We start from the raw sequence: 27,700 nt of genomic DNA, 5'->3' as shown, positions 1-27,700 counted from the left end.
AGGACTGCTTTGAACAGGATGGGGATCAAATTGGCCTTCTGCCTGGGATTTAAAGTACCACTGTACATCCTTCAACACGGCTAGGAGACACTAGCTCAGAATTACTAGCCATTGTTCCTCTACTATAACCTACCATCTCTTGTTGTTCAGGTATCCTCCCTCCTTTCATCATTCCCAGAGTCATTTTCTTTTCATTACAGCCATTCTTTCTCAGTCCTTATCTTTCCAACCTCTATTTGTCTATTTCCCTCTCTATTCCCCTTGTAACTTTTGGCATATTGTTGTCTTAACTGTCACAATGTGGCTGTCTGAGGTTTTACATGTACATTTGCATGTTGGTTGTTGCCTACATCTGCAGGCCATTCTGCCAGGACTGGGCAATCTCTCATGTGGGTGGCTGCCGCTCTTGGAACAGATGTTTTTGATGCCACTTGTAGGGAAACTGCTTTGAAAGTGACTCCATAAAAGAGATGCCAGCTGCATGACAAACCAGGGCTGCCTAGTTCTCAGGAATTCTATCGGAGCCATTTCTCTCTGAGCTCTGGTAACATGGCCTGTGGAGAATAAGAAGAGTTTTTCACTTAATCAGACTGTTCCCTTTGGAGAACTTCATTAATTACTGAAGGAAGTTTCTGCACTGGAACATTTGCTCCAGATGGCCACGAACTTTACTTTGGGGAAAATAAGCTCTTTCTTGTTGTTGGTATTTTGGTATCTAGATCCTGTTCTTTTTTTTCCCTTCTTTTTGACTCTCACGAACCACACCTACAGTATGTGAACAGGTCGATACATTTACGAATGTAACCGTTGATAGACTGCTTATTTGTTAGTAGTGTAGCTTTCCTCTTCTCCAGCCAGTCATGGTGCAAGCATCTGGCGTCCTTTGTGGTCATCTAAAAGCACCGGCAACTTTGCCCATACTGCTGTTAACAATATGGTTTCAGTGTCAACTTTCTTTTGCTTCCTGACTGCCTGTTCCTTCTGCACACATCCGTACAGCAGCACCCCTGATCTGGCATCCAGCACACTCTCTTCTGCCAAACTTGATGAAAAGCAGCTCTCTCGCCAGTGATTATTATTCACGTGCTAATTTTAGCCCCTGCAATCGTCAAAAAAGCCTCATTATGTGCCCTACGGATGAAGCACGTCACCTATGCTGCACACAAAATGTGCCGAGCTGGAACTATTGGTGTCTGCCAACTTTTACCAAAGTATAGTTTGTAGGTTGTGGTGGTAATGCTGGTACACTGCCTCAGGAGTTTCTAACAGATCCTAATCATATGTTCATAGGAAATGAAAGAGCATGTGCAAAACTGCAAAATATAAATAAGACTTGGATAAGCAGGTAACTACTGAAGACATCCTCAATGTGCCAGTGGCAGTGTTATAGTGTTCAAAAATTAATCCATTAGTCTGCTCTGCAGTGTGATTACAGCAACAGAAATGAATTTTTCTTTATCTGGTACTAACCGAGATAAAGTTGTTTGGACCATTGACCAATGTTTTCAAAAGCACTGTAGTTTAAAACTCTGGTTCCCAACCTGTTAGGCTTGCGATCACTTGAAACAATGCAATATTCACCATCACTAGTTGCATCTGGCTATGGTTATTGACCAGAGAGTAGTTTCCTTGTTTTATTTGAAAAAATAAATAAAATGATTCAGTAATTGGGTGAAAGAAAACCACAAACATTAGAAGCATACATGTTTTTCTGCTTTCTTATTTGTTAATTATCCCTAAGATTTATCTTATAGAACATGATGGGTTCTGACTGTTATGAGATTATCCTGGTTCACCTTTTCATAGTTTATGGTATCCAAATGTTTTTATTATGTTGTCTTGTAATGCTTTAAACTCAACAGCAATGTGTCTGTCCCTGTATTCACCAGATCACCCCTCATCTCTGTGCTGCTCTCTGGTCCTCTTCTTTCCCTCCCTCAACTTTCTGTCTTTGTTCCGAAAGGGCGGTCTGCCGTCACTCAAGGCTGTCATATGCAGAAAAAGTTGCCTAGCAACAACATAGTGGGATGCAAAGCCACGGTTTACTCTCCACCCCCTCACCTCATGTGCCCACTACCCCCTTCCAGTTCACCCTCTTCCTCTGTCGGAGATATGGGTTTGGTATGGGCAATAGTGGAGGCAGCTCAGCCTCCTGCTCTCTGATGAATTCAGACAACAGATACAGAACAAACTGAGAGGAAGATTGAAGCCGGAGAGAGAGAAGAGGTTGGGGGCGGCTAGGGGAGGAGTGACATTCGGAGATGCTGTGTCTGCCTGTTGCCTGCCAGCTGCTTTTCCTCCCTTTCCCCTCTGCAGGAGGAACAGGCCATTTCCCTAAACAGCTCCTCTCCGACTCTGCATAACTAAGGAGAAACTTGCCTTTCCTACACAGCATGTCGTTATCAGTAGGACTAAAAATAAATAAATAAAAATGTATCACATGCCTGGCTATCATCACACCCTCATGAAAGCGAGGTCAATCTAAGCGGATACAGGTGCCTTTCATTCTTGGTAGATTATTAAATGTCCCCTGGTGGAAGCAACCAGGCAGAAGCCCTGGTTCCTTATCACATTATGCGGTTTTGACTTGTTTTAGTACTGTAATTATGAAGCAAGCCTCAATGGCTCCCATACTACCATGCTGAGTTTGGCTGTCTTCAGGTTGACCATAGAATGACAATAGTCACCCTCAGGGTTGTTTTTCAGAAAGAGTAGGCTCCACTACAGAGATAATATAAGAGTGTGTGATTCAACACCATGCTTGAATCTCCTAGACAATGTTGAGTGTACTTGTACTGTCTGGAATCAGATTGATCAGACTTTATAAGGGACTATATTGGGTTTTTGACAGTTTGTCCCATTGGTCATCTTACCCAATATAATAAAAAAACAATGGCACCAAAGTTATGTCCCAAGCATCTCCAGTTGAAAGTTCTTCCCAATTCTCAAAGGAATAGTTAGACCTTTTGGGAAATGCACATATTTACATTGTTGAGCGTTAGAAGGAAAGATTGATAGCCCTTTAGTGTCTGTTCTAGGAATATGAAGCTGCACTGGGTTATATTAGCTTAGCATAAGAACTGGAAACAGGGGGAAACGGCTAGAATGACTCTGACTCTGTCTGAAGATTTAAAAAAAAATCTGTCTAGCAGGACCTCTAAAGCTCACTAATTAAAATGTTTAACACTAATTAACACTTCTCTGTTGTTTACAAAGTCAGAAGTGTAAAAATGACATGTTGTGGCGTTCCAGGGTGTTATTTGCATGTTGTGTTATACACTGTTTTTTGACTGGGTGCAGGAACCTCCTAGAGCCAGCCCGGCCAAGAAATACAGACCATCAATTTTCTTATCTAACTTGCAGCAAGAAAGCAAATGAGGGTACTTTCCAAAATGCATAACTATTCCTCTAAGCAAGTAGTATGTGAAGTACACAGCAAACACTACCCAACTCAAGTATAAAGCAAATCCTTCTCTTATACAATATGTTTCAAATTTCAAGTCTTGTCATAACAGGGAAATCAACAAAATATTTGTCTTTGGCTAAATATTCAAATTTTCTCTGAATTCCTATTTGAATAAAACAATTTGTAAACACCTTAAATGTCTTAAAGAAAAACAATCATGTATTACTAAAATTAAATTGTTTTTGTTATGTTTTAGCCAATTTTAACATATTGAGTTAAATGACAATCGGTATCTTTCATCCAAACTCCGCACAGCATTTAAAATATGAGCTGTGAAAGATGTTTTTTTTTTTAGTGTTTGTGAATGTAGGTTGTTCTGCATGTGTATCCATTTGTGTAATGACTGCCCTTGGTATGTAAATTACCCATCAGACCCGGACGTCCATGTGCAAACGAGCTGTGTTTGTGGGATTGTGTGTTTCTCCACAGGCCCTGCTGCACATGTGTGTAGGCTGATGAATAGTTTGTCTGTTTGCTGGGATGCAGTGACAAGAACTCTTAAGTGTTACCTCCTGGTGCTTCCCACTCTTCAAATAAAACCCTTTCCTTCCCCTCAACTCAAATCAAAGCTGAGAAGCTGCCTGCAGAGGCTAGATCAAAGCAGAATGTGGCACAAAGACCTGTACTTGCTGCCATTCATTCAGCTTGATTAAAGTCTGTCATTTCCTGCTATTAACATGCTCCTACCTCCAACCAGAAAACAGACCGAGCAAAGCAGTCATCAGAAAGTTGTTAGAATCACACCGTTTTAGTGTTTGTCCAATTAAGCTCCCTGAAACTAAATTATGTTGCACTATACAAGAGGAGAAATATATCATCAAAACTCAGTTACCTCACAAAGTTGTTCTTTATTTAGCCTTTATGCGTGTTAGGAAGGAACTTAACACATAAACCTACTCTCACACATTCATACCTAGTTATTGCAAAGCACAAGTGTAGTTTTTAATGTTGGTATCAGAGTTGCCTGAGTGGTTGTTGGGAACGGTTTTATTAGTCTCCACACCCACATTTCCCCTCCTGGTTCCCAGACTCGACCATAAGCCCTTAGAGTCACCAGTCTGCTGCACTAACTCCATGTCAGGGCCATGACACACAAAGCTGACCTCAAACAACTGGCGTCAACAAACAGCAACTGATCAAACACTAAATGACGTTGCCTGATTTCTTGTTGAACTTGTTGAACACCACAAAGACTACAGCTTACGGCCAGCTGATCTGCGCTTGCATAAGAGGAAACCACTGCTCAGAAGTCTGTATATGTAATCGGATAAACAAAAGTACTTACTAAATGTTTGAATGAATAAATTTAAGAACATGTCCGCTAAAAATTTGAAACTGTGCTTGTAAATTTTGACTATTCCCTGTCCGGAACCGACAGCAAATTTGTATGGGTTCTCCTGATTTTATTAAATTTTTTTTTATTTTGCTTTAGCCTTTTCTTCTCCAGGCACTATGCCAGTGCAAAGACAAGCACAGCAAGCCTTTACATTGCTAGTTGTACTTGTAACTTTTAAATAGACAACTTATTTATTATTTCCCGCCATGCAGGTGCAGAACGTGCATGACTGTAAGCAGTAGGCTTGCTGTCAGCTGTAGTCTTTGCAGCGTTGTCTCACATCTTTTGATAAAAGCTGCACTTGGTTGTTCTGCCGTCAATCTTTGTTAGTGCTAGTTGTTTGGCTTGGTGTGTTCAGGCCCTTAAACTGACAGCTGTTTGCAGTGAAGCACCAGAGAGTAGCGCACTGCAGAGATGAACCTCCTTTTTCATACGTTTTTCTTCCTTGCTCTTAGGACCCTCTCCACTCCTTACATCCCTCCTGCTCCGGTGTCTGCTGAAGGTAAAGATATGGTGGCTCAGCATATGGCATGTGGCTAGAGGGATTATCAGTTTTGAAAGAAGGGCAATTACCCTCTCTGGTTATGTCTTTCTCCCCTTATCTACGTGTGTTTTAAGTTGGTCATGGTTACTGACTCTGTCAGACAGACCTTTTTATACCAAGCTGGTCTTCATAGGACAGGGAACAGATAAGTGGATTCCTCCATCTCCCGTCGCTCCAAATGTCAGCCATCACAAGAAACTTGAAAGGTCACAGGCCTTGACCTGGCCATCTTTTCCTGGGAACAATAGCTTTCCCACCTCCCTTTTCTTTTTTTTTCTCACAGCCAAAGAAGCTGAATGTCACGGTCCACCCCTTCCCCCCCCCAAACACCAACAGCCCCCCCACACACACCCAGCACAGCCACCTACTTTCCTTTACATATGCTAATGTTGCAGTGTCATTCATTCAGTTGGTGGCTTTGTAACAGGGGGAGGGAGAGGGTTGTGTGCATTAAGGGGCAGCTGTATGCATTTCACAAAATTGAGTCCCCGATGGCTGCCAGACTTGTCCTTCTTTTACTCTTTCCTTCTTTTTCTTCCATCTTTCTCCATTTCCTCCCCCAACTAGTTATTGGATAAAGGAGCAGAAGGAAGGGTTGCTGTTGTTTATTTGAGAGGCTTTTTGCTGTGAAGTGTGGCGGATTTCTCTCAACAAGTGGCTGATGGATTTAATGCACTTGGATAGCATCTTCACAGTGGGCTCGTTACCACAGTGGCCCACAGGGCTTTGAGTCCTCTACCCTTAGGAATAATGGCTCTGAAGAAAATGGACTCTCTTAATCAGGTAAGCATGGCAACTGTTGGTGCCTAATGTTGGTTTTCATGCAATGGTCTTTTAGGAAAAAATGTAAAAACTAAAGAATGGATATTGACCTCACTTTAACTTGCATTTATGTGCAGAATAAGCATTAGATGTAGTCTTGTTCTAGACAATGGTATGCTTGAGTGGTCTAGTCTGTAATGCTCATCACAGGAGGAATTGGTGAGTGTGTCTCTGGCAGACGCAGCAAAGACAGTTCTTGCGGGGTAAATAAACCAGTGATTCATCTGCGTATCTGTGCTGTATCTGTGCTCACTCCTGGCCTCCCTAACGCATAGCGTCCTCCGGTTGACTAAACCTTATTCTGTGTCAGCTGTGGAGCCTCCAGCTGCTGCCCAGGAGTCCAAATTGTCTCTCTTACCCCAGATGTCTGCCAGCAACACCAGACCAAGTGTGAAAAACAAACTTTGAAAAGAAAATGAGTACCACTGAAGTGAGTAAAAGGAAGGAGAGCTGCTCCATGGCATTGACACGCTCTGAGGTTGCTCTGCCGGTCACTGTTTAGAAATGCTGCTGCCTGAATGATGTGTGTGAATGTGTTTGTGCGTTAGTGTGTCAGTTCTAAATCTTAACGTTGTCACACAGCTTACCTACTCCCCCTCCTCTGCAGCACTGTCTCTCAGTGATAATGTGACGATCTGGACTCTGACTAACCTCAGCAGAGAAGCGGAAGCATCGACGTTCTCAGAGCTTTCGATCTGAACACCTCACAACTCTTTTTAACGGCTTTCCTTTTGCGAGATGAGAGTGCTCTTCTCACCATTTCTCTCCTCCTCTCCTTGTTTTCTTTCTCCCCCTTTCCTTGAGAGAGTGCACTCTGCTGACAGGCTGTCATTGGTATGGAGGTTGCAGGGTAAGCAGCAGGCTGCTGGGAAGCAGCAGAGGGGGGATGTGTGCTGATGGAAATAGGTGGTGGTTTACTCTGGAGGCCTGCTGGGCCACATCAACCCCACACGTCCCTTTCTGTCTCACCATAGCAGTGCAGCTAGGCCAAGTTCGGGGGACAGATGGTCCCTTTTGGAGAAGGGCCACAGCACAGTGCTCTCTGTTCGCGGGGCTCCACCGGAGCAGCCAAGAACAAACACGGTCTCCTTCTGTTGGGAACATACAGGATCTTCAGTCTGCGAGACCTGAATAGGTTGTGGGAGTGACATCTAAAACTATGCATGTGTGCCTTGGGTGTCATACTAAAACTGGTTGCTACATAATGTGACCTTCTAGAACTAAGTGCTTCGTGATAGCCACCTTTTTAATAACACGGAATTCCATTAGTCATATTAGTCGGTATTCATTAATTTTGTATTGGAACAGGGACTCTCGTCGCGATCCTTCGTCAAGTTTACAACCTCGCTTAAATCTTTTATCTCTCTCTCTCTCTCTCTCTCTCTCTCTCTCTCTCTCTCTCTCTCTCTCTCTCTCTCTCTCTCTCTCTCTTGTGTGTGTGTTTGCTGCAGTGCTTGTTCTCCATTCTCATGTATATAAACAGGGAAAATCTGTTGTCCTGTCTATTTTAATTCTCAGATCACCCTGAAACAACTAAAGGACAATGGCAGTGTGCTGCCTGGCAGGCGCTAGGCAGAAAGCCAGCTGGCAGGGCATCAGGGTAGGAGACTCCCATTTTCAGTGGAGTCAGGTGGAGGCCTGCCTCTCTCCCGCACTACCTACATACAGCCAGCACTACCACTACTGTGCTTTTTTTTTTAAATATAAAACTCAATCCAACTCAAGAACAGGGGCGTTTTTCTTTTTAAAATGTAACTTTGCCGCATAGCTCCGCTCTCCACCTTGTCAGTGTGATTATTCGAAGCTACCATCAGCGCTGTGGTTAAGCTCCCACTTGATGGATCGCTGTTAGTAATTATGTTAATCTTGGCATGCAAAGGTCGTCATTCCAGGGCTGTGGTGGTCATTTTTTATTTATTTTTTTATCAACAGCTGTCCTCTTAAAGTATTATCTGACATCGGAATTTACAGCAGAACAGATGCTCAAGGTATATTTTATGTTTGGATTAGAAATACTCTTACAGATGACTTGATGAATGAAGCCTCTGCTGTGTTTCAACCAACTGATAACAGTCATCTCTCTTAAAGCACTTAAAGAACATCTGTAGCGGATATTTACTGAGCATATAACATGCCAAAACACTCGCTGATAGAGGCAAAATTGTTCAGTTTGAACCCTTCACATGCATAGATTCAAAACATGCTGCTGTACTTCACGATACAATTCATTTAAAATACTCAAATTGATGTTTCCAGATCAACAGAAGTGAAATATATGTGCACATAATTGGATTTACAATGACACTCTCTTCTTCTAGTTTCCTGTCTTTTCTATACACAATCATGGTGTCTCAAACCACTCTTTACTGGCAGACCCCTTTTCTTTGTCTGTAACTAATCATATGGTAGATATTATATTTTACTGTGGGCTGGAAGTTAAATCATTTGCAGTTTCTGTTGTGTAAATACTATAATAACTAAGCCAAGTGAAATGGAGTCCGATCACAGGTGACCCCTGCACTTTAGACTTTCCAGATGGAGCTACTGCTAGCACAAAGTAGTAGGGGTTAGGTTGCACTGGACCATGTGGATTTTAAATTTTTTATTTATTTTAATTGTGTGTGTGTGTGTGTGTGTGTGTGTGTGAGTTGTCTTTAAGCTACTGGGACCTTGAACTTCCCCTTGGGATCAAGGGGGCAATCAAGTATTGATTGATTGATTGATTGATTGATTGATTGATTGATTGATTCATGGTTTAATTTCTTTGAAAATATCCATTGCGTTGAAGTTGATGAAGGTTGAACCAAAAGTGCGGAAAAGGAAACTATAAATGCAGAGAAATAACAAAACTTTATTTTCTAGATCGATCGATCATAGGAAAACGCACTCATGTTCATGTAAGCTGCCTCCATGATAAGACAAAACTGCTCAAATAACCACCAGTCCACAACCACAAAGTCCGCAAATGGCTATCTTTTGTTTAATTTTACACGTAAGAGCACAACTGTTGACAGACGAGGTGTGGCGAGATGGCTGTTTGGAGGGCAGTGACCTTGGGTTGGCTCTGTAAGCACATAAGCAGATATCAGACAGCAGCTCAGAGCATAACTGCATCTCTGTGGCCTCTTTTAGTCCATCTGTCTTATATATCTGTGGAAAGCTGTTCAATCTTCCTACGCTGTTATGGAAGTATTGAAGTCTTATTCTGGTATGAAGCAACTTCCTTTTCTGCAGAGATTCCTGTCTAGTCTAGTCTTTTCCAGAAGTGAAATAGTTTTTTTTGCTTGCATTTTTATATAGATCAAAATGCAGACGGAGTATGAAGGGTCGTTTTTTGAAGTAGCACTCATCCCAGAGGATAGAGTCCTGGATACACTGCAGTGCTTGTTGGATAGAGCCAGTGTATCTGTGCACCTGGGGCACTGACAGGGCATTAGTGAATTTGGGCATATCCCACAGTGCATTGTGAGGCCCGGCGCCGGGGGAATGATGAGACGATGCGGGTACATGTTTACTCTGTGCTGTCTGACCTCCTTTTTTTTTTTTTTTTTTTTTTTTTTATCTCTTCTACTGATTGTTCTTCTGCTGTTGGGTCAACTCGGGCCAGTGTGCGCTGAGATGTAAACAGAAAGCCTCTAATTGTCTCTTTGCTCCTGCAGAAGCTCCTTCTGTTCAGCCCCGCTCTTTTTTTGCAAGCGCACACTCATGTACACACACATCGTCTCCTTGGTGGTATTTTTTTGTGTCCTCTTGGTCTCCTCTGCTGCCTTCACGCTCATTGTCATCACTAGTATCAGCTCACCCTGTGTGTTTTGCTTGAATCATGTCAGAGTGGTCAGTGGTGATGACGTGACCGGATGGTGATGGTTAAGCTTTTTTTCATTCTCGCAGACTGTCCAAGAGAGATGAAATTGCAGAGGAGTAATACATGTAGGGACTGCTTGTACGTTTTAAAAAACAGAATTGTCATGTTCTCTCAGGCAATATGACAGGTTTGCAACAAATAGAAAGCCCTGCACTGGGCTTCGGTTGATGCAGTGTAGCTCAGTCTGTAGGACAGTCTGTAGATCCGGAGGGTCGCCGGTTAAAGTCCCAATACGGACCAAAGTATGGTGGTGGACTGGTAGCTGGAGAGGTGCCAGTTCACCTCCTGGGCACTGCCATGGGGCTCTTGAGCAAGGCACCGAACCCCCAACTGCTCGGGGCGCCTGTCCATCAACAGCTGCAGCTCACTCTGACATCTCGTGTGTGTGTGTTGTGTGATGTGTGTGTGTTGTGTGATGTGTATTCTAACAGAGTGAAAATGTAATTTCCCTTGCAGGATTAATAAAGTATAAATTATTATTATTAAGCCTCCGGTTATAACGTGGCCGCGTTCCACGCCTCTCCAAGTGGTTTGATAATGTCGCAATTAGTTCCACGTTTTAGGTTTCGGCTTTGTGGTGCATGTTCCTTGTTAAGCTATTGTTTATATCACTGGTTCTCAAACTGTGGTACGCGAGCTCCCTCTAGTGGTACCCGTATGTAATCTCTGATATATTAAAAAAAAAATGAAATAAATGATTTTAACTCGGCAACTTTGAAATAAACCCATCCTGTGAATTGGTCCTTGGCTCTACTAGTCACCTTTCATGTTGCCTAGATTAGACAAGAAGTTCTGGTAATTTACCCTGGTTTAACCCTTGTGTTGTCTTCACCATCGTCCATGAATCATTGTGGGTCAAAATCCAAAAATGCATTTAAAAAAATGTTTCCAGAATTACAGCCTCTAGAGCCTGTCCCACAATAATGCCGCGTTCTATTTACGAGCTCGGAACTCGTACAACTGCGCAGTACCCAGAGTTCAAAATCCAACATGGCTGTTGTATCAGTTGCAATGTAGCAACTGTATCAACAGTTTTGAAAGCTGCAGTAACATAAAGTTACATAAAGGACTTCTGTCTTATTTGTGTCTCACTAAATCAGTCGTTCACACAGGCATGTCCAACTTCTATCTGTGGACATGTTGTTATGCTGTTTGCATGCACAAAAAACGGCATAATGTGTTGTTATCAACTGGTTGCTAACGATAGCTAACCAGGCTAGAGCTAATGAAAACAATGAAAATCCGACTTTAAATAGAACGCATTCAACTTGGGTATGATGTCATTCCCAGTTGCAGCTTCCGAGTTCCGAGGTAAATAGAACGCGGCATAAGCTTTCCTTAGGACGTGCCATTTCTGTGTCTATATCTTTAAATGCTATTGAAGAGGAGAGAGGGGGGACAAGGTGGAAGGTGGGGGTGTGGCCTTGACCAACTGCCACTTTGCTTGTTTGCAAGCCATGATGTCTCTCTTTCTCATGGGCGGGCCAAATTCTCTGGGCGGGCAAAGCAGAGAAAGGGGAGGTAACCTTGCTCCTTATGACCTCATAAGGAGCAAGATTCCAGATCGGCCCATCTGAGCTTTCATTTTCTCAAAGGCAGAGCAGGATACCAAGCGCTCGGTTTACACCTATCACCATTTCTAGCCACTGGGGGACCATAGGCAGGCTGGGGGAACTCTCAATAATATTAAAAAACCTCATAAAGCGAAAATTTCATGCCATGGGACCAAAATTCAGTGGATGTAATCATACCTGGGAAGAACATGGATGTATATGTTGCATGGGTTCCATACAACGTACATGCATGCATCAAAGTTATTTTGGGGCAATTTGGTTGTTGAGAAACCCATATAATTCTGATATAAAAAAACTTTTAAAACGGGTCAAATTTGACCCGAGGACAACACAAGGCTTAACATTTACCCAAACGTGCAACTATCTTATCTGGTCCTAAATCATGGCACAGATACAAAATACAGAATATGTCAAAATGTAGCATCTGAATATACTTATTATGCAATGGATTTAATGGCATTGCGTTTATTTACTTGCAGTGTTAATTGATTTCCTGCCTTTTGAACAGGATAGATAAGAAAAGAAATGGGTCACTCATTTTGGCACATCATAAAAGCGGCTGGCACACATTCCATTCTTGTTTAGTTTAGGGAACAAACATACTAGCTCCTCATCTGCTTTTGTCATTGTAAAGCAGTATCTGGACTGGTTCTAAGGCTGCATTCACACCAAATCGGGCATTGCGGTGAAAACGGCAGTCCTCCCATTCTTTCGAATGTGGGTAGTGCGTTTTTCACTGAAGATTTTGGAAAAAAATCAACTTTAAAAAAAATATAACTCAACCTGACATTGCGCTGCGTTGGCCAATCACGTAACCAACCGCTGATTAGACATAACGCAAAGGAGTGGGGAACACAATGGAGACACAAATGGGCCATTTAAGTGACGCTCCCACACCGCTGCACAACTCTGTGCTAATCGCCAAAACTCCTGATTTGGGGTGAACGCGGCCTAAATCATCTTCTCCCTCCGGTAACATAAACTTTTAGCTGCAGCTGGAGCTTATGCATCTATTCATTTAAACTTTCAGATTTCTGGCTCTCTGCAAATTGCACCCTTTTGTGTGGAGGGCCAGACCTCCAATCCCACCCTTTCTCACAGCCTTTGTGAACATGCCAAATTTGATTTCAAATTGAGTATACTGGAGCTTATAATGATAGGAAAAAAGTGACTTGAATGAGAAGGTGGGGGATACAGTGGGAGTCCTCTGAAACGGATGATGCAGGCAAATTGCCAACCATCACCAGTTAAGTATTATTTTTAATTATGTAGCTTATTACTTATGTAACCCCACTTAACCTAAATACATTTTAGCGTATGTGGTAGGTAAATTATTATCCATGGCAATATTTGTATAGGGTAACTAGGCTTGATATGGTTTGCTGTTAGTTTCCACATATCAGGTTTGATAAGGCAGCTGGCTGGAACTCATTTTCTTTGGTTTCCTTACCTCCCACTGAGGGTGTGACCCTCTATTCACACTGGCCATTACAAACTCAGCATTAGTCCCTGCAGGCATTATTGGGTGCTCGGTTTGTGGTCTGATCACAATGAGAAAGGGTGGAGTTAGATGATTGGGTTCTTACCGGTTCAGATATAGGGAGTTATCGCTTTGTACAGGAAGGGGTGGGTTCAGCCATTAATGGCAGGCCTTTAGCATCAGTGCTAATTTGAGTGTCAGCTGGTGGGAGATTCCTCCCTGTTGTGAGGTTGAATTGTGCAAGCAGCAGATGAAAGAGGAACATGTTGAATGGTGCATTTGGTTTTCTTTGGCCCATACCTTCATAGCCTCAGCCGGTGTTAGCAGTGGTGCACACACACAGTCTCAACAAGTGTCCTTTCTGGTTATGGAGGTTCTTGGGGAAGATGGTATGTCTGGTTTCCCAGGCCCCAGTAATGAACTCTCAAGGATAACATCGCCCAATTAATTGGTTCTGTGGTTTAATTGCACAAATCTCTTTGAGCAAGGTTTGGCAAAACTCCCATTATTTCTTTCTTTTCTTCCCGCTCCACCACTTTCAATTCTCTTCCTAACCTCACATCCTCCTTGGCTTTAACCCAGTTAAGGTAAAGAATCGCTCCAGTGGAGCAGAAACACGGGTGTGTTCATCAGATTGGGAATGCCGGTGTCTGGTTGATGTCCTCCCCTCCACGTCCCTCCTTCCCTGACTGAAAGTGTGATGAATTTAATATCTATCCTGCCCAAAACCATCGCATACTCCCCTCCAAATCCCACCACAAGGTTGGAACAATTGCTCTCAATAGTGGATTGAAAAGCAAGCTCCCACGTTAAATCAACTCCTCGGAGGACGAAACACCAAAACCATGTGTAGTGCATATTTGATCGTATTTGAGTGTGATGTGACATGGAATGTGATTCATTGTTTTGAGTTTATTGAGGAATCAAATGGCGGGCAGTGAAGCATAAGCAGTATGCCTTCGGGTTTGTTTGCTTTACGCTTGGATTTCTTTTCCTTTCACTTTGTTAATGATGAACAGTGTGACAAAAAAAAATTGACTGGCTGCAGCCTGTCAACACGAAACAGTAGAAGGCAGGTAAGAAGGAACTTAAACTAACCTTAAAATAAATGGGGTTGTGAATGCACTGAGAAGCACTTGTAAATTTGCTTCACATAGTATTGCTGCCTGACTCACTATATGACGAAGTCCATGCAATGGAAAATTGGTGTAATCATCTTGGCCTCTAACCTACGTTGCACCCTAATTTGGCTGTGGGAGGAGAGGACTGCTGCATCGCAGCTTGGCCTCTGCTCTGGAGGTTGGGGTGTCTTGGGGACGAGGCCAGCTACTACTTCCTGCTTGCCGAGAACAGAGGAGCATTAATATGGCTCAATTAAACCAGGCTTTATTAAAGATAATTGGCTATAATCACAGGTCTGTGTTCCCCCCAGGGCCCAGTGTGGCCCAGCATCGTGGTAGGGGCTAAATAAACATGTATGACCTGAGGTGCAATAGGCTGGACACTGTGGAGGATATTTTAAAGGAATGTGAAAATTCGAAGAACTGAAAATCATGGCTTGACTAGAATTGACGGATTTGAGAGCCATGTGCTTTCTTTTACCTACAAAATGCTCTTGCTACAACTTTGCCAGTGTAGTGAATAAGAACGCGGTGTTATTATGATATTCTGTAATGATGCACAATAGGTGTACTGGCAGAAACATACAGCTGAATGGTGTCTTTGATGGCCCAAACATATGCAAATCTTGATATTTTGCTTGCATAATTGTGACTACCAGGTGACCTTTTGCAGATTTACTAAACCTTTGCAACACCAACTAGTTTATGCTGCAGAGGATATTTTGAAAGGTAACCTTAGCTCTAGGACAAGTGACAAGTTGGGTTCAGAGAATCATGGCTACCTGAAATGGGCTGTGTTGCCAACAAATCAGAATTTGGCATTCCTCCTAAAGATTTTTTTTTTTTAAAGAGCTTATGGCACAGCCCTGCTTTTTGAGCATACAGTATGTGCCCAATTTCCTTAAAGGAATACGCCACAGTTTGTTGAAATGGGGCTTATCACGATCTACCCTGGCTGTAGATAGGTGGGCCAACACATTTATTGTCTCAGTGCAAGTAATTAGGTTGTTTTTTTTTGTCTTTTGTTGGCTCACTTTTACTCACAGCATGTGAACAGGCAACATAGGATTCCATTCACTACGCTAAGCTAACTAGCGGTGGCACTGCCGGTGTTGCACCGGACTAAAACGATGTATGCATAAAAAATGCGTTGGCCCACCTATCTACAGCTAGGGGAGACCATGATAAGCCCTATTTCAACAAACGGTGGCGTATCCCTTTGAGTGCTGTCAGCTCTGAGTGGAGAACTCTTAATAATGTTGTGCACAAAATGTGTTTGCAACTGGCATCGAATAGAGCTTAAGTGTTAATATATGCAGTGCCATTTTGTAGAACATCCTTACATTGTGGCTTAATTTACATAATCAAATTTTTGAAGAAAAATATTCACACTTATCTCAAGTCGCTTAAGGAGTGAAGTATTTCTCAATGTGCCATACTACCCAGTTTGATCAATCCCAAACTGTAAACGTGGATATTTAGAGAACTGCAAGAGAGCTGCAACCAAAACCCAGCAAGAAGACACAAGACAATTAAAGCTGCAAGCAGTGATAAACAGGCCCTTGCACCAATCTTTAAGTCCGTTGGGTTAAATCGGTAGGACGAGTTCGTTAAAGTACATCCCCTGAAAAAGGCCAAAATTGTCCAAAACATGAATTTTCAATTCAAAATGTCTGACTGCCTGTTGGGTTTAGGGTATGGCACCAAGAAGCTTTTTTGTAAGTCTTGATATGATAAATATGTCTGACAAATTCCATGCCTCTATGTGAAAGGAGGAGGGGGCTTTAACTTTGAAAACTGATAGGAGGCGCTATCGAGCCAATTTGCCAACCCCAAGTCTGAGACCCATGTCAGTTTGCAATTTTCACCAAGTCTGATATGCGTACCAATTTCTGTGTGTTTCGGAGTAGCCCAAGCACCTAAAAACTGCGCTTGAACACTATTAGAATAAGAAGAAGAACGAGAAACCTCAGAATTTCAATAGGGCCTTCGCCCATGACGATGTCTGTGCACGGGTTTACAGCTTTGTCTGAAGGGACTTCCTCTCCGTGAGCACAGCGACAGTGTTGTGTAGGAGCCGTAGAAGTGACTAATGAGAAGTCACTCAGTCTAGTGAGTCTGTCAGAGTTGGCTGACATCATGCCGGGTGTCCTGCTCGGGTAAAATATCGTAGTGGACTATTAATCTCAGGATGGTGGACAGAACGTGTTCACTTTTCTGACAGCATATTAATATCTGTCGGGCCTTTTAATCAGGCCACAATGTCAGAGGATTATTTTAAGACCTGACAGAACCGCTGGGCCACTCCTCTCTAGATGAACCAAGATGAAAGACAGACTATCCACCATCAGAGACAGAAAATGAGTTCATTACTGTAATTAGGCCTCTTGCTCTCCCATCTCTCCTTTGCCATCCCTTCCCCCTGTTCACCAGGCCTTGTGTCTTAAACACCCATAATGGTGATGCATTACTCCAGTAATAAAGGGCTGTTAGCAAAGCAGACTGCCCACCCTCCATCTGCTGCCTCCCTTGCACACACCGCCACAAAGCCAAGGACAGAAAACAGCCTCCTTCAGGTCACACAGAAGATAGATTCTGCTGACCACGTAGCCTGTGGCACTCTCTATTTGTTTGGGGCGCAGGGGGATGGATGTGGAATGAGACATGCTACAACTGTGTTCATTAATCACTGTCGCAGGGAGAGTAGCTAATAGAAGGCAGGAAGGGGAAAATCAGACCACCATGTTCACTGGTTTATCCTGTCCTGTCCTCAATGTGAAATAAAGGCCAGCTAACCCTTTCCTGACCCTATGTAGCAGCACAAACAGGGGGAGGCGAGCATAAACAGACTTGTCTCCTGCGTATGTTCTTTTTGCTCTGAATTCACTACCAGTGGGAAAGGGATTGGAGGTGAAACTAGAAGGCTATAGAACACTGATAATGTGTGGGTTTTTTTTTTATTGTTTTTTTTTTTATTGCTGGGTTTATATCTGGATGTCCATTTTTATTTAACGTGGTGACATAATCCTGTTTTCTCCCAAAGGTTGGGCTTTGATTGTTTGTCTGTGTTGACAACATTACACCCATCTTTTTTCAGCTGCTCGACACAGACGACTGTGAAAAGTCATTCACCCTTCGGTTTTGTTCTCATGCTTTGAGATTATAGTAATAGTAGTCAGTTTCTTTGTTTTTCTTGTTTCTCAGTCATCCGTTAAAGCCTCTGTTAAGAGTGTCACCAATGATGAAGCTGTTTGCACAGGTGGCACATTTGGCTGTCACTAACTGTAATTGCGAGTCTGAAAGGACTGTGTTCAGTCAACGTGTGACATTTGGGAGTTGGTCAGCAGACTTTCCATTAAGTTGCCTTTGCTACCTGTCATGCTGGGTAAGAGACCTGAGATAGATTTTAGTGTTTGTATATATAGAATCTAAATTAAATGTCCAGCAACAAGATTTGAAGTTTAGTAATTTTTCCAAGATTCTTTGTTTGTTTTGGCAACAGGATATCTAGCATAGTGTCCTAGGGTGATGGATATTTGGTGTTTTTGAAGCAGTGGATTCGGCAGAGGTTACTTTTCCTCTCTTCATCAAGTCGAGAATTAAGATTCACAATTATTTCAAAAACAATTATCCTTCTTAAACTATTACCAAATACACAATACCAGATCTACACATTTAGACTTAATTTCTTCAAAAATTTTTTTTAAAGGTGTGTATTAGTGGTCCCCTAATACTGTATCTGAAGTCACTTTCCCGAAATTCAGCCTTGGTGCAGAATTACAGCCACTAGAGCCAGTCCCACAATGAGCTTACCTTAGTATGTGCCATCTCTGTGTCTGCAGCTATTGAGGAGGAGGAGAGGGGGGGGCAGCAATGTGGAGGTTGGGGGTGTGGCCTTGACAAACTGCCACTTTGCTCGTTTGAAAGACATGATGTCTCTCTCTCATGGGTGGGCCAAATTCTCTGGGCGGGCAAAGCAGAGAAAGGGGAGGTAACCTTGCTCCTTATGACCTCATAAGGAGCAAGATTCCAGAACGGCCATCTTTCATTTTCTCAAAGGCAGAGCAGGACACCCAGGGCTCGGTTTACACCTATCACCATTTCTAGCCACTGGGGGACCATAGGCAGGCTGGGGGAACTCTCAATAATGTTAAAAAAACTCATAAAGTGAAATTTTCATGCCAATTTATAAATTAACATAAGATTGGTATACAGTGCCTTGCGAAAGTATTCGGCCCCCTTGAACGTTTCGACCTTTTGCCACATTTCAGGCCTCAAACATAAAGATATAAAACTGTAATTTTTTGTGAAGAATCAACAACAAGTGGGTCCCAATTATGAAGTGGAACGAAATTCATTGGCTATTTCAAACTTTTTTAACAAATTAAAAACTGAAAAAGTGGGCGTGCAAAATTATTCACGCCCTTTACTTTCAGTGCAGCAAACTCTCTCAGAAGTTCAGTGAGGATCTCTGAATGATCCAATGTTGACCTAAATGACTAATGATGATAAATAGAATCCAGCTGTGTGTAATCAAGTCTCCGTATAAATGCACCTGCTCTGTGATAGTCTCAGAGGTCCGTGTAAAGCGCAGAGAGCATCATGAAGAACAAGGAACACACCAGGCAGGTCCGAGATACTGTTGTGGAGAAGTTTAAAGCCGGATTTGGATACAAAAAGATTTCCCAAGCTTTAAACATCCCAAGGAGCACTGTGCAAGCGATAATATTGAAATGGAAGGAGTATCAGACCACTACAAAACTCGAAGACCCGGCCATCCCTCTAAACTTTCAGCTCATACAATGAGAAGACTGATCAGAGATGCAGCCAAGGGGGCCATGATCACTCTGGATGAACTGCAGAGATCTACAGCTGAGGTGGGAGACTCTGTCCATAGGACAACAATCAGTCGTATACTGCACAAATCTGGCCTTTATGGAAGAGTGGCAAGAAGAAAGCCATTTCTTAAAGATATCCATAAAAGTGTCATTTAAAGTTTGCCAAAAGCCACCTGGGAGACACACCAAACATGTGGAAGAAGGTGCTGTGGTCAGATGAAACCAAAATCGAACTTTTTGGCAACAATGCAAAACGTTATGTTTGGCGTAAAAGCAACACAGCTCATCACCCTAAACACACCATCCCCACTGTCAAACATGGTGGTGGCAGCATCATGGTTTGGGCCTGCTTTTCTTCAGCAGGGACAGGGAAGATGGTTAAAATTGATGGGAAGATGGATGGAGCCAAATACAGGACCATTCTGGAAGAACCCCTGATGGAGTCTGCAAAAGACCTGAGACTGGGACGGAGATTTGTCTTCCAACAAGACAATGATCCAAAACATAAAGCAAAAATCTACAATGGAATGGTTCACAAATAAACATATCCAGGTGTTAGAATGGCCAAGTCAAAGTCCAGACCTGAATCCAATCGAGAATCTGTGGAAAGAACTGAAAACTGCTGTTCACAAACGCTCTCCATCCAACCTCACTGAGCTCGAGCTGTTTTGCAAGGAGGAATGGGCAAAATGTCACTCTCGATGTGCAAAACTGATAGAGACATACCCCAAGCCACTTACAGCTGTAATCGCAGCAAAAGGTGGCGCTACAAAGTATTAACTTAAGGGGGCTGAATAATTTTGCACGCCCAATATTTCAGTTTTTTATTTGTTTAAAAGGTTTGAAATATCCAATAAATTTCGTTCCACTTCATGATTGTGTCCCACTTGTTGTTGATTCTTCACAAAAAATTACAGTTTTATATCTTTATGTTTGAGGCCTGAAATGTGGCAAAAGGTCGAAAAGTTCAAGGGGGCCGAATACTTTCGCAAGGCACTGTATATGTGTGTAAATAAGAAATTAGGTATAGCACATTTTTAATGGGAGGATTCAATTTGTTAGAATTCATTGCTTTATGTAGAAATAATAAAACCAAAACCAACTTCATACCCAAATCTACCAGTTTAGCCTTTTCACAAACGGATGTCTGGATTGAAAATAAGCTTTGGCATTGTTCACTGCACATCAACCCGGCATAAATTCCATTATTCATCATTCGCCAACTATAACAGACAAACGTATTTCCCAGAACAGTACTCGTTGCTACATTATGCATTCACATGACACAATATCTTGCTGTCTTCTCTAAGCCTGTTAAATACAGTGGCACTATGGTTTCAGAGAGAGAGAGAGAGAGAGGTCTTTCATCGTGAATGAGGTCAGCTAGCCGGTGACATTGACCAGATGTGACAAACAGTTTGGCAGTAGACATAACGGAGAAGGTATCCTTATCAATTTATTCCTTCACATTTGGGCCATGCATGCATTAACCTGTATTTGGCCCAGGCTGAAGCGCATACTTTCTTATTACAGTGTTTCCGAGTTTCCCCCAGTGTATTCGGTCTAGTCTGGCCTGTAGCTAATCTTGATGTGACCCACATATTCATCCCAGAATAGTACACCCTCCTCCTTAACAGTAAATGAGAAATGTAAACAGTTGTCTGGGAACAGAAGATATCATATTAAAGGCCAGTAGACAGAGCTGAAGCAAAGATTGGGAAGCCGGACCCAACTTCATCTATCATGTTCACAGTGAAACCTCACAAAGAGAATAGCTTTAACAGGGCTTCAATGAAGAAAAGAAAAAATAGCAATTCGGTGCCCTGTTCTCTGATGTGGAGGGTTTACTTGATAACTCATGGGGTTTTCACATGATTGCAGTAGTAGAAGAAATGAGGCCTCACCACCAGCCCCAAAGAACAAGAAAAAAGCATTTAGGTCAATGTAGAAAGACTTGTAGTCCCTTTTGCGGCATGGCGTGGTGTGATCTTCCATGCAGAAGTTAGTGTTTGAAGAGATGATGAATCCAGTGTAACACCTCGGTCACCTACCCCCACTGGACCCTACAATGTATCTTATTTAGAGAGGAGTTGCTCTCTTCCTCTTGGGGTTTTGCTTTCAGCATCAGTATACAGTACAGTCTTCTGTTTGTTTGCATCTTTATTACGTTGTCCATGTCAAATCGTTTTCCGCAGTGGAACAAGGTTATATGGCCAACCCGGCTTCTATTTAACACAATTCCAAATGCGGCTGATGCACAGAAACATTACTAACGGATAAAAATGGAAACCATGTGAGTTTGCAGCAATGTACCTGACATCTGAAACACCCAAGAGGGAACAAAGCTTTTTTTTTTTCAAGGACAAGCCAACCAATGTTTTCGCTCTCCTTCTCTTTGTCCGCCGATGTTCAGGTTAATGAATAAAACTGCTGACATCAGCCTTTTATGTTTATTATTTCCCCAGTTGAACAAAAATGAACAAGGGGAAAGAGTAAACTTTCTTTTCTGTATGGAAGTGGACCACAACGCCATATTTCTGTTAATTTGTGCCTATTATATTACATTTCAGGTTTTTAATTTGTCATAGCCAATGTACCTCATCAGTTCCTTGTTAATTTTCCTCCTGACCAACTACATCTGATAAAAAGGCGAAGGGGCATTGGCGTTGAATATGCAAAACTATCTCTCCTGTATAATTTGCAGGCTCAATGATGCTGCGAGCAGTTGGATCATATATTGGTACATGTGAACGTTTAGCTGAACATCTGCCTCTTGTTGCTGTAATTTGCCTCACCGCCATCTGTTAGGCATTGGCTGGAAGCACCAACAAAGATCTAGATCTATCTTGTTATAAACCCATAATGGCACCAGCTCCTCTCAAATTCACTAATTAGCCGTATTCGATGATATGCTCTACATAGTTCCAAAACTAATACAGCCCTACATACCCCTTAGTGGGAGTTTATTACAAGATACCAGGGTACAGACTATTTAAGTCAGCAGTATGATAATTTTTATAGCTGAACTGAATGTGCCGTGTTTTGTTTTTGAGGAATACAAACTGCTTTTCCCTATGTTTTCAATGAAAATGTCTCAGTTACAGTGTTCTAAACCTCTCACCATGTGCTAATATTTTCTTCTCTGTTTTTGTTTCTGTGCCGTAGATCCAACCCTTCCAGCTGTCGTTCTGCATTGGCGGCACGCTGTGAGAAAAGACTCCACTCCGCTGTGCCTCAGCGCCCCTCAGACACTTGTCCTTGACATCCAAATGCTGTGTGTCGAGCATCGTGCCAGCCGCCTTTTGTGAGTTATGACGACGGCTGCTTTGCTGACTCAGGAAAGAGGCTCCTCCTCCGCTCACCAGTGAGCAAATCACATGATGTAATGAAGAAGGGTCCTGAAAGTCTGCTCTTCTAGGAGTCTGCCAGCAGGGTATGAGTATTTTGAGCCCTGTGACAGATAACAAATCAAACCTCGTGGGAATTGTGGGAGCCCCAGAAGAATACTCCAGAGCCATGCAGTCGGAGGAGCTATTCAACAGGAAACTCAAAGCCCTGAATGGAAACATGGGACCACCAGCATCCAACATGCAGGGGAAACCTGAAGGTGCAGGCAAAACAAATGGTACTCCAGCCATGCCTAAAATGGGTGTCAGGGCCAGGGTGACCGACTGGCCACCTAGGAAAGATGGATGGGACGGACGGCCTTCACCGAACTATCAGAGCGTGATACCAGTATTTCAGAACGGCCAGCAGGAACATACTGTGGAAATACTGGAGCAAGGCGAATCAGTTTGCCTGGAGGTAGACTACTCTGACAAATACACACTGAGTGACCTCCTCAGCCACTCCCCACTGAAGGGTCTACATCCTATCCGCCAACGCAGTAACAGCGACGTCACCATTAGTGACATTGATTCTGAGGACATAATGGACCAGAATGCTGTCAATCCAAACACTGGGGCCTCGCTGCACCGTGAATACGGCAGCACATCCTCCATTGACCGTCAGGGCCTGAGTGGAGATGGCTTCTTTACCATGCTTAGGGGCTACCGAGTGGACACCCTGGACCACCGTAGCATACCACCTCTGGGTTTCCCCGAGTTGTTAAGGTGCGACACCTCCCTCTCCCCAAGCCTGCAGACAGCAGCCCAGATCGCCAGGGGTGAGCTAGTCCACATTCCAGGCTACGACTACATAGACAACGCTCTCCTCTACAGCCGGGAGCCAGAGAGGTCCTTCATGAGGCGTCTTAAATCTGAATCATCTGAAACGTCTCTGTTCAGGAAACTGCGGACCATAAAGAGCGAGAGTGACGCCTTGCGGCTCTCAATAGAGGATGACCGGCGACCACTCAGCTTCCAAAAATGCTTTGCGCACTATGACGTCCAGAGCGTTCTTTTCAACATAAGCGAGGCGGTGGCAAGCAGAGCTAACCTGAGCCAGAGGAAGAACACCACTACTGGGGCTTCAGCTGCCTCAGCTGGACTAGGGCCTGGAGCTGTTGGGGTGCCTGGAGGTGGAGCTGTGGCTGGACCCGGAGCAGCGATAGATGGCGGAGCAGCAGGATGTAGCAGTGGAAATGCACCCATGTTTGAGTCTCCACTAGGCAGCAGGGAGGACTTGAACCCAAAGGAGAACCTGGATGCTGACGAGGGGGACGGGAAGAGCAACAGCTTAGTGCTGAGTTGTTCACACTTTCGCAATGAGATCGGTGGGGAGGGCGAGAGGCGGATCTCCCTCTCCAGAGCCAACAGTGCCAACTACAGTGGTTTGTCAGAGAGCTGCTCTTTTGAGTCGTCTTTAAGTTCCCACTGCACCAATGCGGGAGTCTCTGTACTGGAGGTGCCTCGAGAAAACCAGCCTATCCACAGGGAGAAGGTCAAGCGCTACATCATTGAGCACATAGACCTCGGCGCATACTACTACCACAAGTACTTCTATGGGAGAGGTAAGGAATGATTTGTGAATTTTGGGTTTACAGACATTAAAACGGTAATGCTACAGAAGGATTTAAATTACTCAATGTTGAGGATTATTAAACTTTCCAGGCCAAATCCATTTCCTTGATACGACGCAGAATGCCGCGTGAGAGCAAGTTCCCAAATGAAACAGCTTTGGCTCATTGGGTCAGATATCTTGACGGCCCAGTTATTTTTGTAGGAACAGATGAAATAAGGGCCAGAACAATAGCAGGCTTGTGTTTGGTACGAGGGTGTGTGTTTCACTTCCTCGGGAGAGGAGCGGTCATGTCCTCTCTGTGATATTGCCCTGAACCTCGCAGAGAAGCTGTGATTAGTCATGTGAGAAGAGAGAGGTGAGCGAGAGGGTGTCTTGCAGCTGTTCCCTGTGGGGGCCGCAGGGGTGTGAGGACCCCTCTTATGAAACTTTAGGGTCAGTAAAACTATGCCAAGGTCCCAGGTCCCCTCATTAAAACATCTATGTGACTGCCGCTGGAAATACCACGCAGATCCCGACCCATCACCGCATTATACATATCTGTTTTTCCCACTGTCTGTTTGCTGCTCTCAGCAGATCAAATTACCCATTCTTGAGAAAACAGCTGCTTCACCTTTCACACCGAGAGATGCTTGACCTTCTTCAAAAAGATACTCTGTATTTAAAAAAATATTCTTCAGCGTGACAGTGTGTAAACTCCAATTGAGGCTCAACGTCTTACCGCTCTGCTCTACTTAGGCCTACGCTATGTTTGACTGTACCATTGAGCTTACTTTGATAATCATTTACCGTGAAATGTGGCCTCAAGTAGTGTCCATGCACAATGAACGCATCTCTGGTGTAGTTGTATCATGTTTTTAACCTCTTTCTGTAGCAGGCCAATGTATATTTAAAATGCCCCATGTTGCTGTCAGTTTCATTTTGATGTTATAGCTTTTACAGAAGATGCCTTTTTCACTGTATGTGGATGCAGCCTGTGTCCTCTTTTCATGAGGTGTTTTATCAGAGAGACAAGTCTGTCATCACCTCTGCCTCACCATAAACTCTCTATCACTCACTCACTCACACTCACACACACACACACACACACACACACAAAAACAGGCACATACACATGGCCACGTGTCACCACTTTAGGCCAAGCTTTTTACAACCTGGGCTGAACATTGATCCCATTGATTGCCTAAAGTCCTTTTCCCTTAGCAACAGGAGTGTTTCTCCCAAGTCTGCCTTAATGGACACAATGTTTCCTCCACACCCACTGGCCAGGACTTTTTACACACACAGGTTATGGTTCCATAGATGTGGGTAGGCAATAGATGTTCATTTATACAATAGGGTACCGGTACCAGGTCACAGCCCAGCTATTGAGAGTCCCTCATGTAAACTGTGCCACATATTGAGATATGTGACCTGAAATGAAGTTTAAGAGCCACATACAGTACAGGCCAAAGGTTTGGACACACCTTCTCATTCAATGTGTTTCCTTTTTATTTTCATGACTATTTACATTGTAGATTGTCACTGAAGGCATCAAAACTATGAATGAACACATATGGAATTATGTACTTAACAAAAAAGTGTGAAATAACTTAATGTCTTATATTTTAGATTCTTCAAAGTAGCCACCCTTTGCTTTTTTATTAATAAAAAAAGCAAAGAAAAAATTCCACTAATTAACCCTGACAAAGCACACATGTGAAGTGAAAACCATTTCAGGTGACTACCTCATGAAGCTCATTGAGAGAACACCAAGGGTTTGCAGAGTTATCAAAAAAAGCAAAGGGTGGCTACTTTGAGGAATCTAAAATATAAGACATGTTTTCAGTTATTTCACACTTTTTTGTTAAGTACAATTCCATATGTGTTCATTCATAGTTTTGATGCCTTCAGTGAGAATCTAGAAAGTAAATAGTCATGAAAATAAAGGAACACATTGAATGAGAAGGTGTGTCCAAACTTTTGGCCTGTACTGTATGTAAAAAGTAAGGACATACAGTGTAAGACTTAGTGTAAGATTGTGAAGGCATTTCTGCAGTGTGGAGTGACAGGAAGATGGAAAAGAGCCATAATTTGATATAACAATCAAAGCCATCAATGATGCAACCTTTGGAGAACTGTCAACACCAAGTGATGAGTAACAGTGACATGTTATAGAAAAGTGTTGACAAAAAGCTTTCCTCTACATTTAACACTGTCTTCCTCGCTGTGCTGTCGGTTTCTGATGTCTTAGTGACTCGAACACAAAGAGGCCACTAGGCCTCCTACCATTATTTGACCTTATGCCTCACAGAGCATTCCCCCTCAGCCCCCTGTCCCTGGCAAGCCATGCATTCCTCAGGCGTTTAACCCTGCATTGCCTCCATACAGTTAATTTATTATTCATGCTGATAATACGTTTGGCCCCAACGTTAATGTCACAGTGACAAGAATCAGCATATTCACACGGCATCCTCCACACAGTATGGGTGCAATGTCAAAACTTCTGCAGAAATCTCTTTGTGAAGGTCAGTGCTTTACGTTCCTGCTGAGGTTTTTCTTTTGTTGTCTGCTGAATCCAGGTCTTTCTCCCCGGCTTTAGCCTGGATTAGGGGGAGTTTGCTCAAGACAATGCTTTTTGTGTGCTAAGCTATGCCTCTGTCCATGTCCTCCACACACACACACACACACACACACACACTCCAACCTTTTATTAGACTAATACTAACCTAACAATATGTTTTACAACAATACCACTGCAACTATATCTTTATGATATTCTCATTATGTACACTGTTTTTTTGTTTGTATTTAGGCACTTATAATGACTTTCAAATTGAATACTTTTTATGTCAACACTGTCACATGTCAAATTAGTACAGGTTCTTATAATGCTTAAAACTAACTAGACTAAAAATCTAAAGACCCGCTATTGACCTCCATAGTGTTAATTACATTTTTCCGTTGGATCCCACGATGCAAAACTGCTAGAAAGAATGAGAAATAAATTGGCATTTTTGCTATTCTTGAAGCCTTACCAGCTAACATGTTAAATTTAGAAGCATATAGTTTCATGGTTTACATCATGGATTTCATCTGTCCATTAGATTATTGTATATGTATATGTGCTGCACAAATGAACATCATGACCAGAGGGTGACAAAAGAGAAGATCTCTTTCATTTAAGGCCAATCTGGTGTGTAACTATCCTCTCATTGTAAACATTGACATAAGCTCTTCTTGATTGAATCCTGATTTCTACAGGGTATAAACCTCTTTTTTTGGTTTTGACCAACAATTCTTATAAATAAATCCACAAATGTGGCTGTCAATCCCCATAAATGTCAAAAACCGTTCAGCTTATGTTCCACTAAAGGACACAAATCTTATAAGCCTGACTAGAGGGGACAGCCTGGTGGCCTAGTGGTTTAGGGCACATACCATGTAGCCAGGAAACTTTGCCTTATCTGTCGCTTACCATACATTCGTCCTCCCTGCACAGTCAATTATCGATGACCTTGAGTGATGTATCCCTTTTTTAGCACGGTTTGTAAAAGGACAACCGTAGCAGGAGCAGTACCTGTAGTGGGGCGAGTCATAGTCCTGTGGATGAGTCCACCGGACCAAAAATTCCTTTTGTTCTCTGGTGGTTCTGAGTGTCAGCTTATACAGGTGGGTGCGTGTGGTGGGATCATATATTCATCACTTTGAAATGA

The 27,700-nt window shown here is 42.9% G+C and overlaps 1 protein-coding gene across 8 annotated transcripts in view; it reads left to right on the top strand.

Annotated features, from left to right (window-relative positions):
* LOC120548328 (signal-induced proliferation-associated 1-like protein 2) overlaps nucleotides 1-27,700 on the top strand; it is an 88,880-nt gene that overhangs the window by 12,153 nt on the left and 49,027 nt on the right. For 6 of the 8 annotated variants that reach the window (XM_039784501.1, XM_039784498.1, XM_039784502.1 and 3 more), the window contains exon 2: nucleotides 22,212-23,997. In XM_039784501.1, coding sequence (XP_039640435.1) covers nucleotides 22,482-23,997 — 1,516 coding nt within the window. In that variant the 5' untranslated portion in view covers nucleotides 22,212-22,481. Of the gene's footprint in view, nucleotides 1-5,257; nucleotides 5,305-5,870; nucleotides 6,130-22,211; nucleotides 23,998-27,700 lie in introns of those variants that run through there. The other 2 variants (XM_039784495.1, XM_039784496.1) reach the window with 2 other exon arrangements.

This window comes from Perca fluviatilis, chromosome 19 (genome assembly GCF_010015445.1).
Source record: "Perca fluviatilis chromosome 19, GENO_Pfluv_1.0, whole genome shotgun sequence".
In the NCBI taxonomy this organism is placed as follows: domain Eukaryota; kingdom Metazoa; phylum Chordata; class Actinopteri; order Perciformes; family Percidae; genus Perca; species Perca fluviatilis.
Note: the sequence above shows the minus strand (reverse complement) of the source record. Positions and strands in the feature narration are given on the sequence as shown.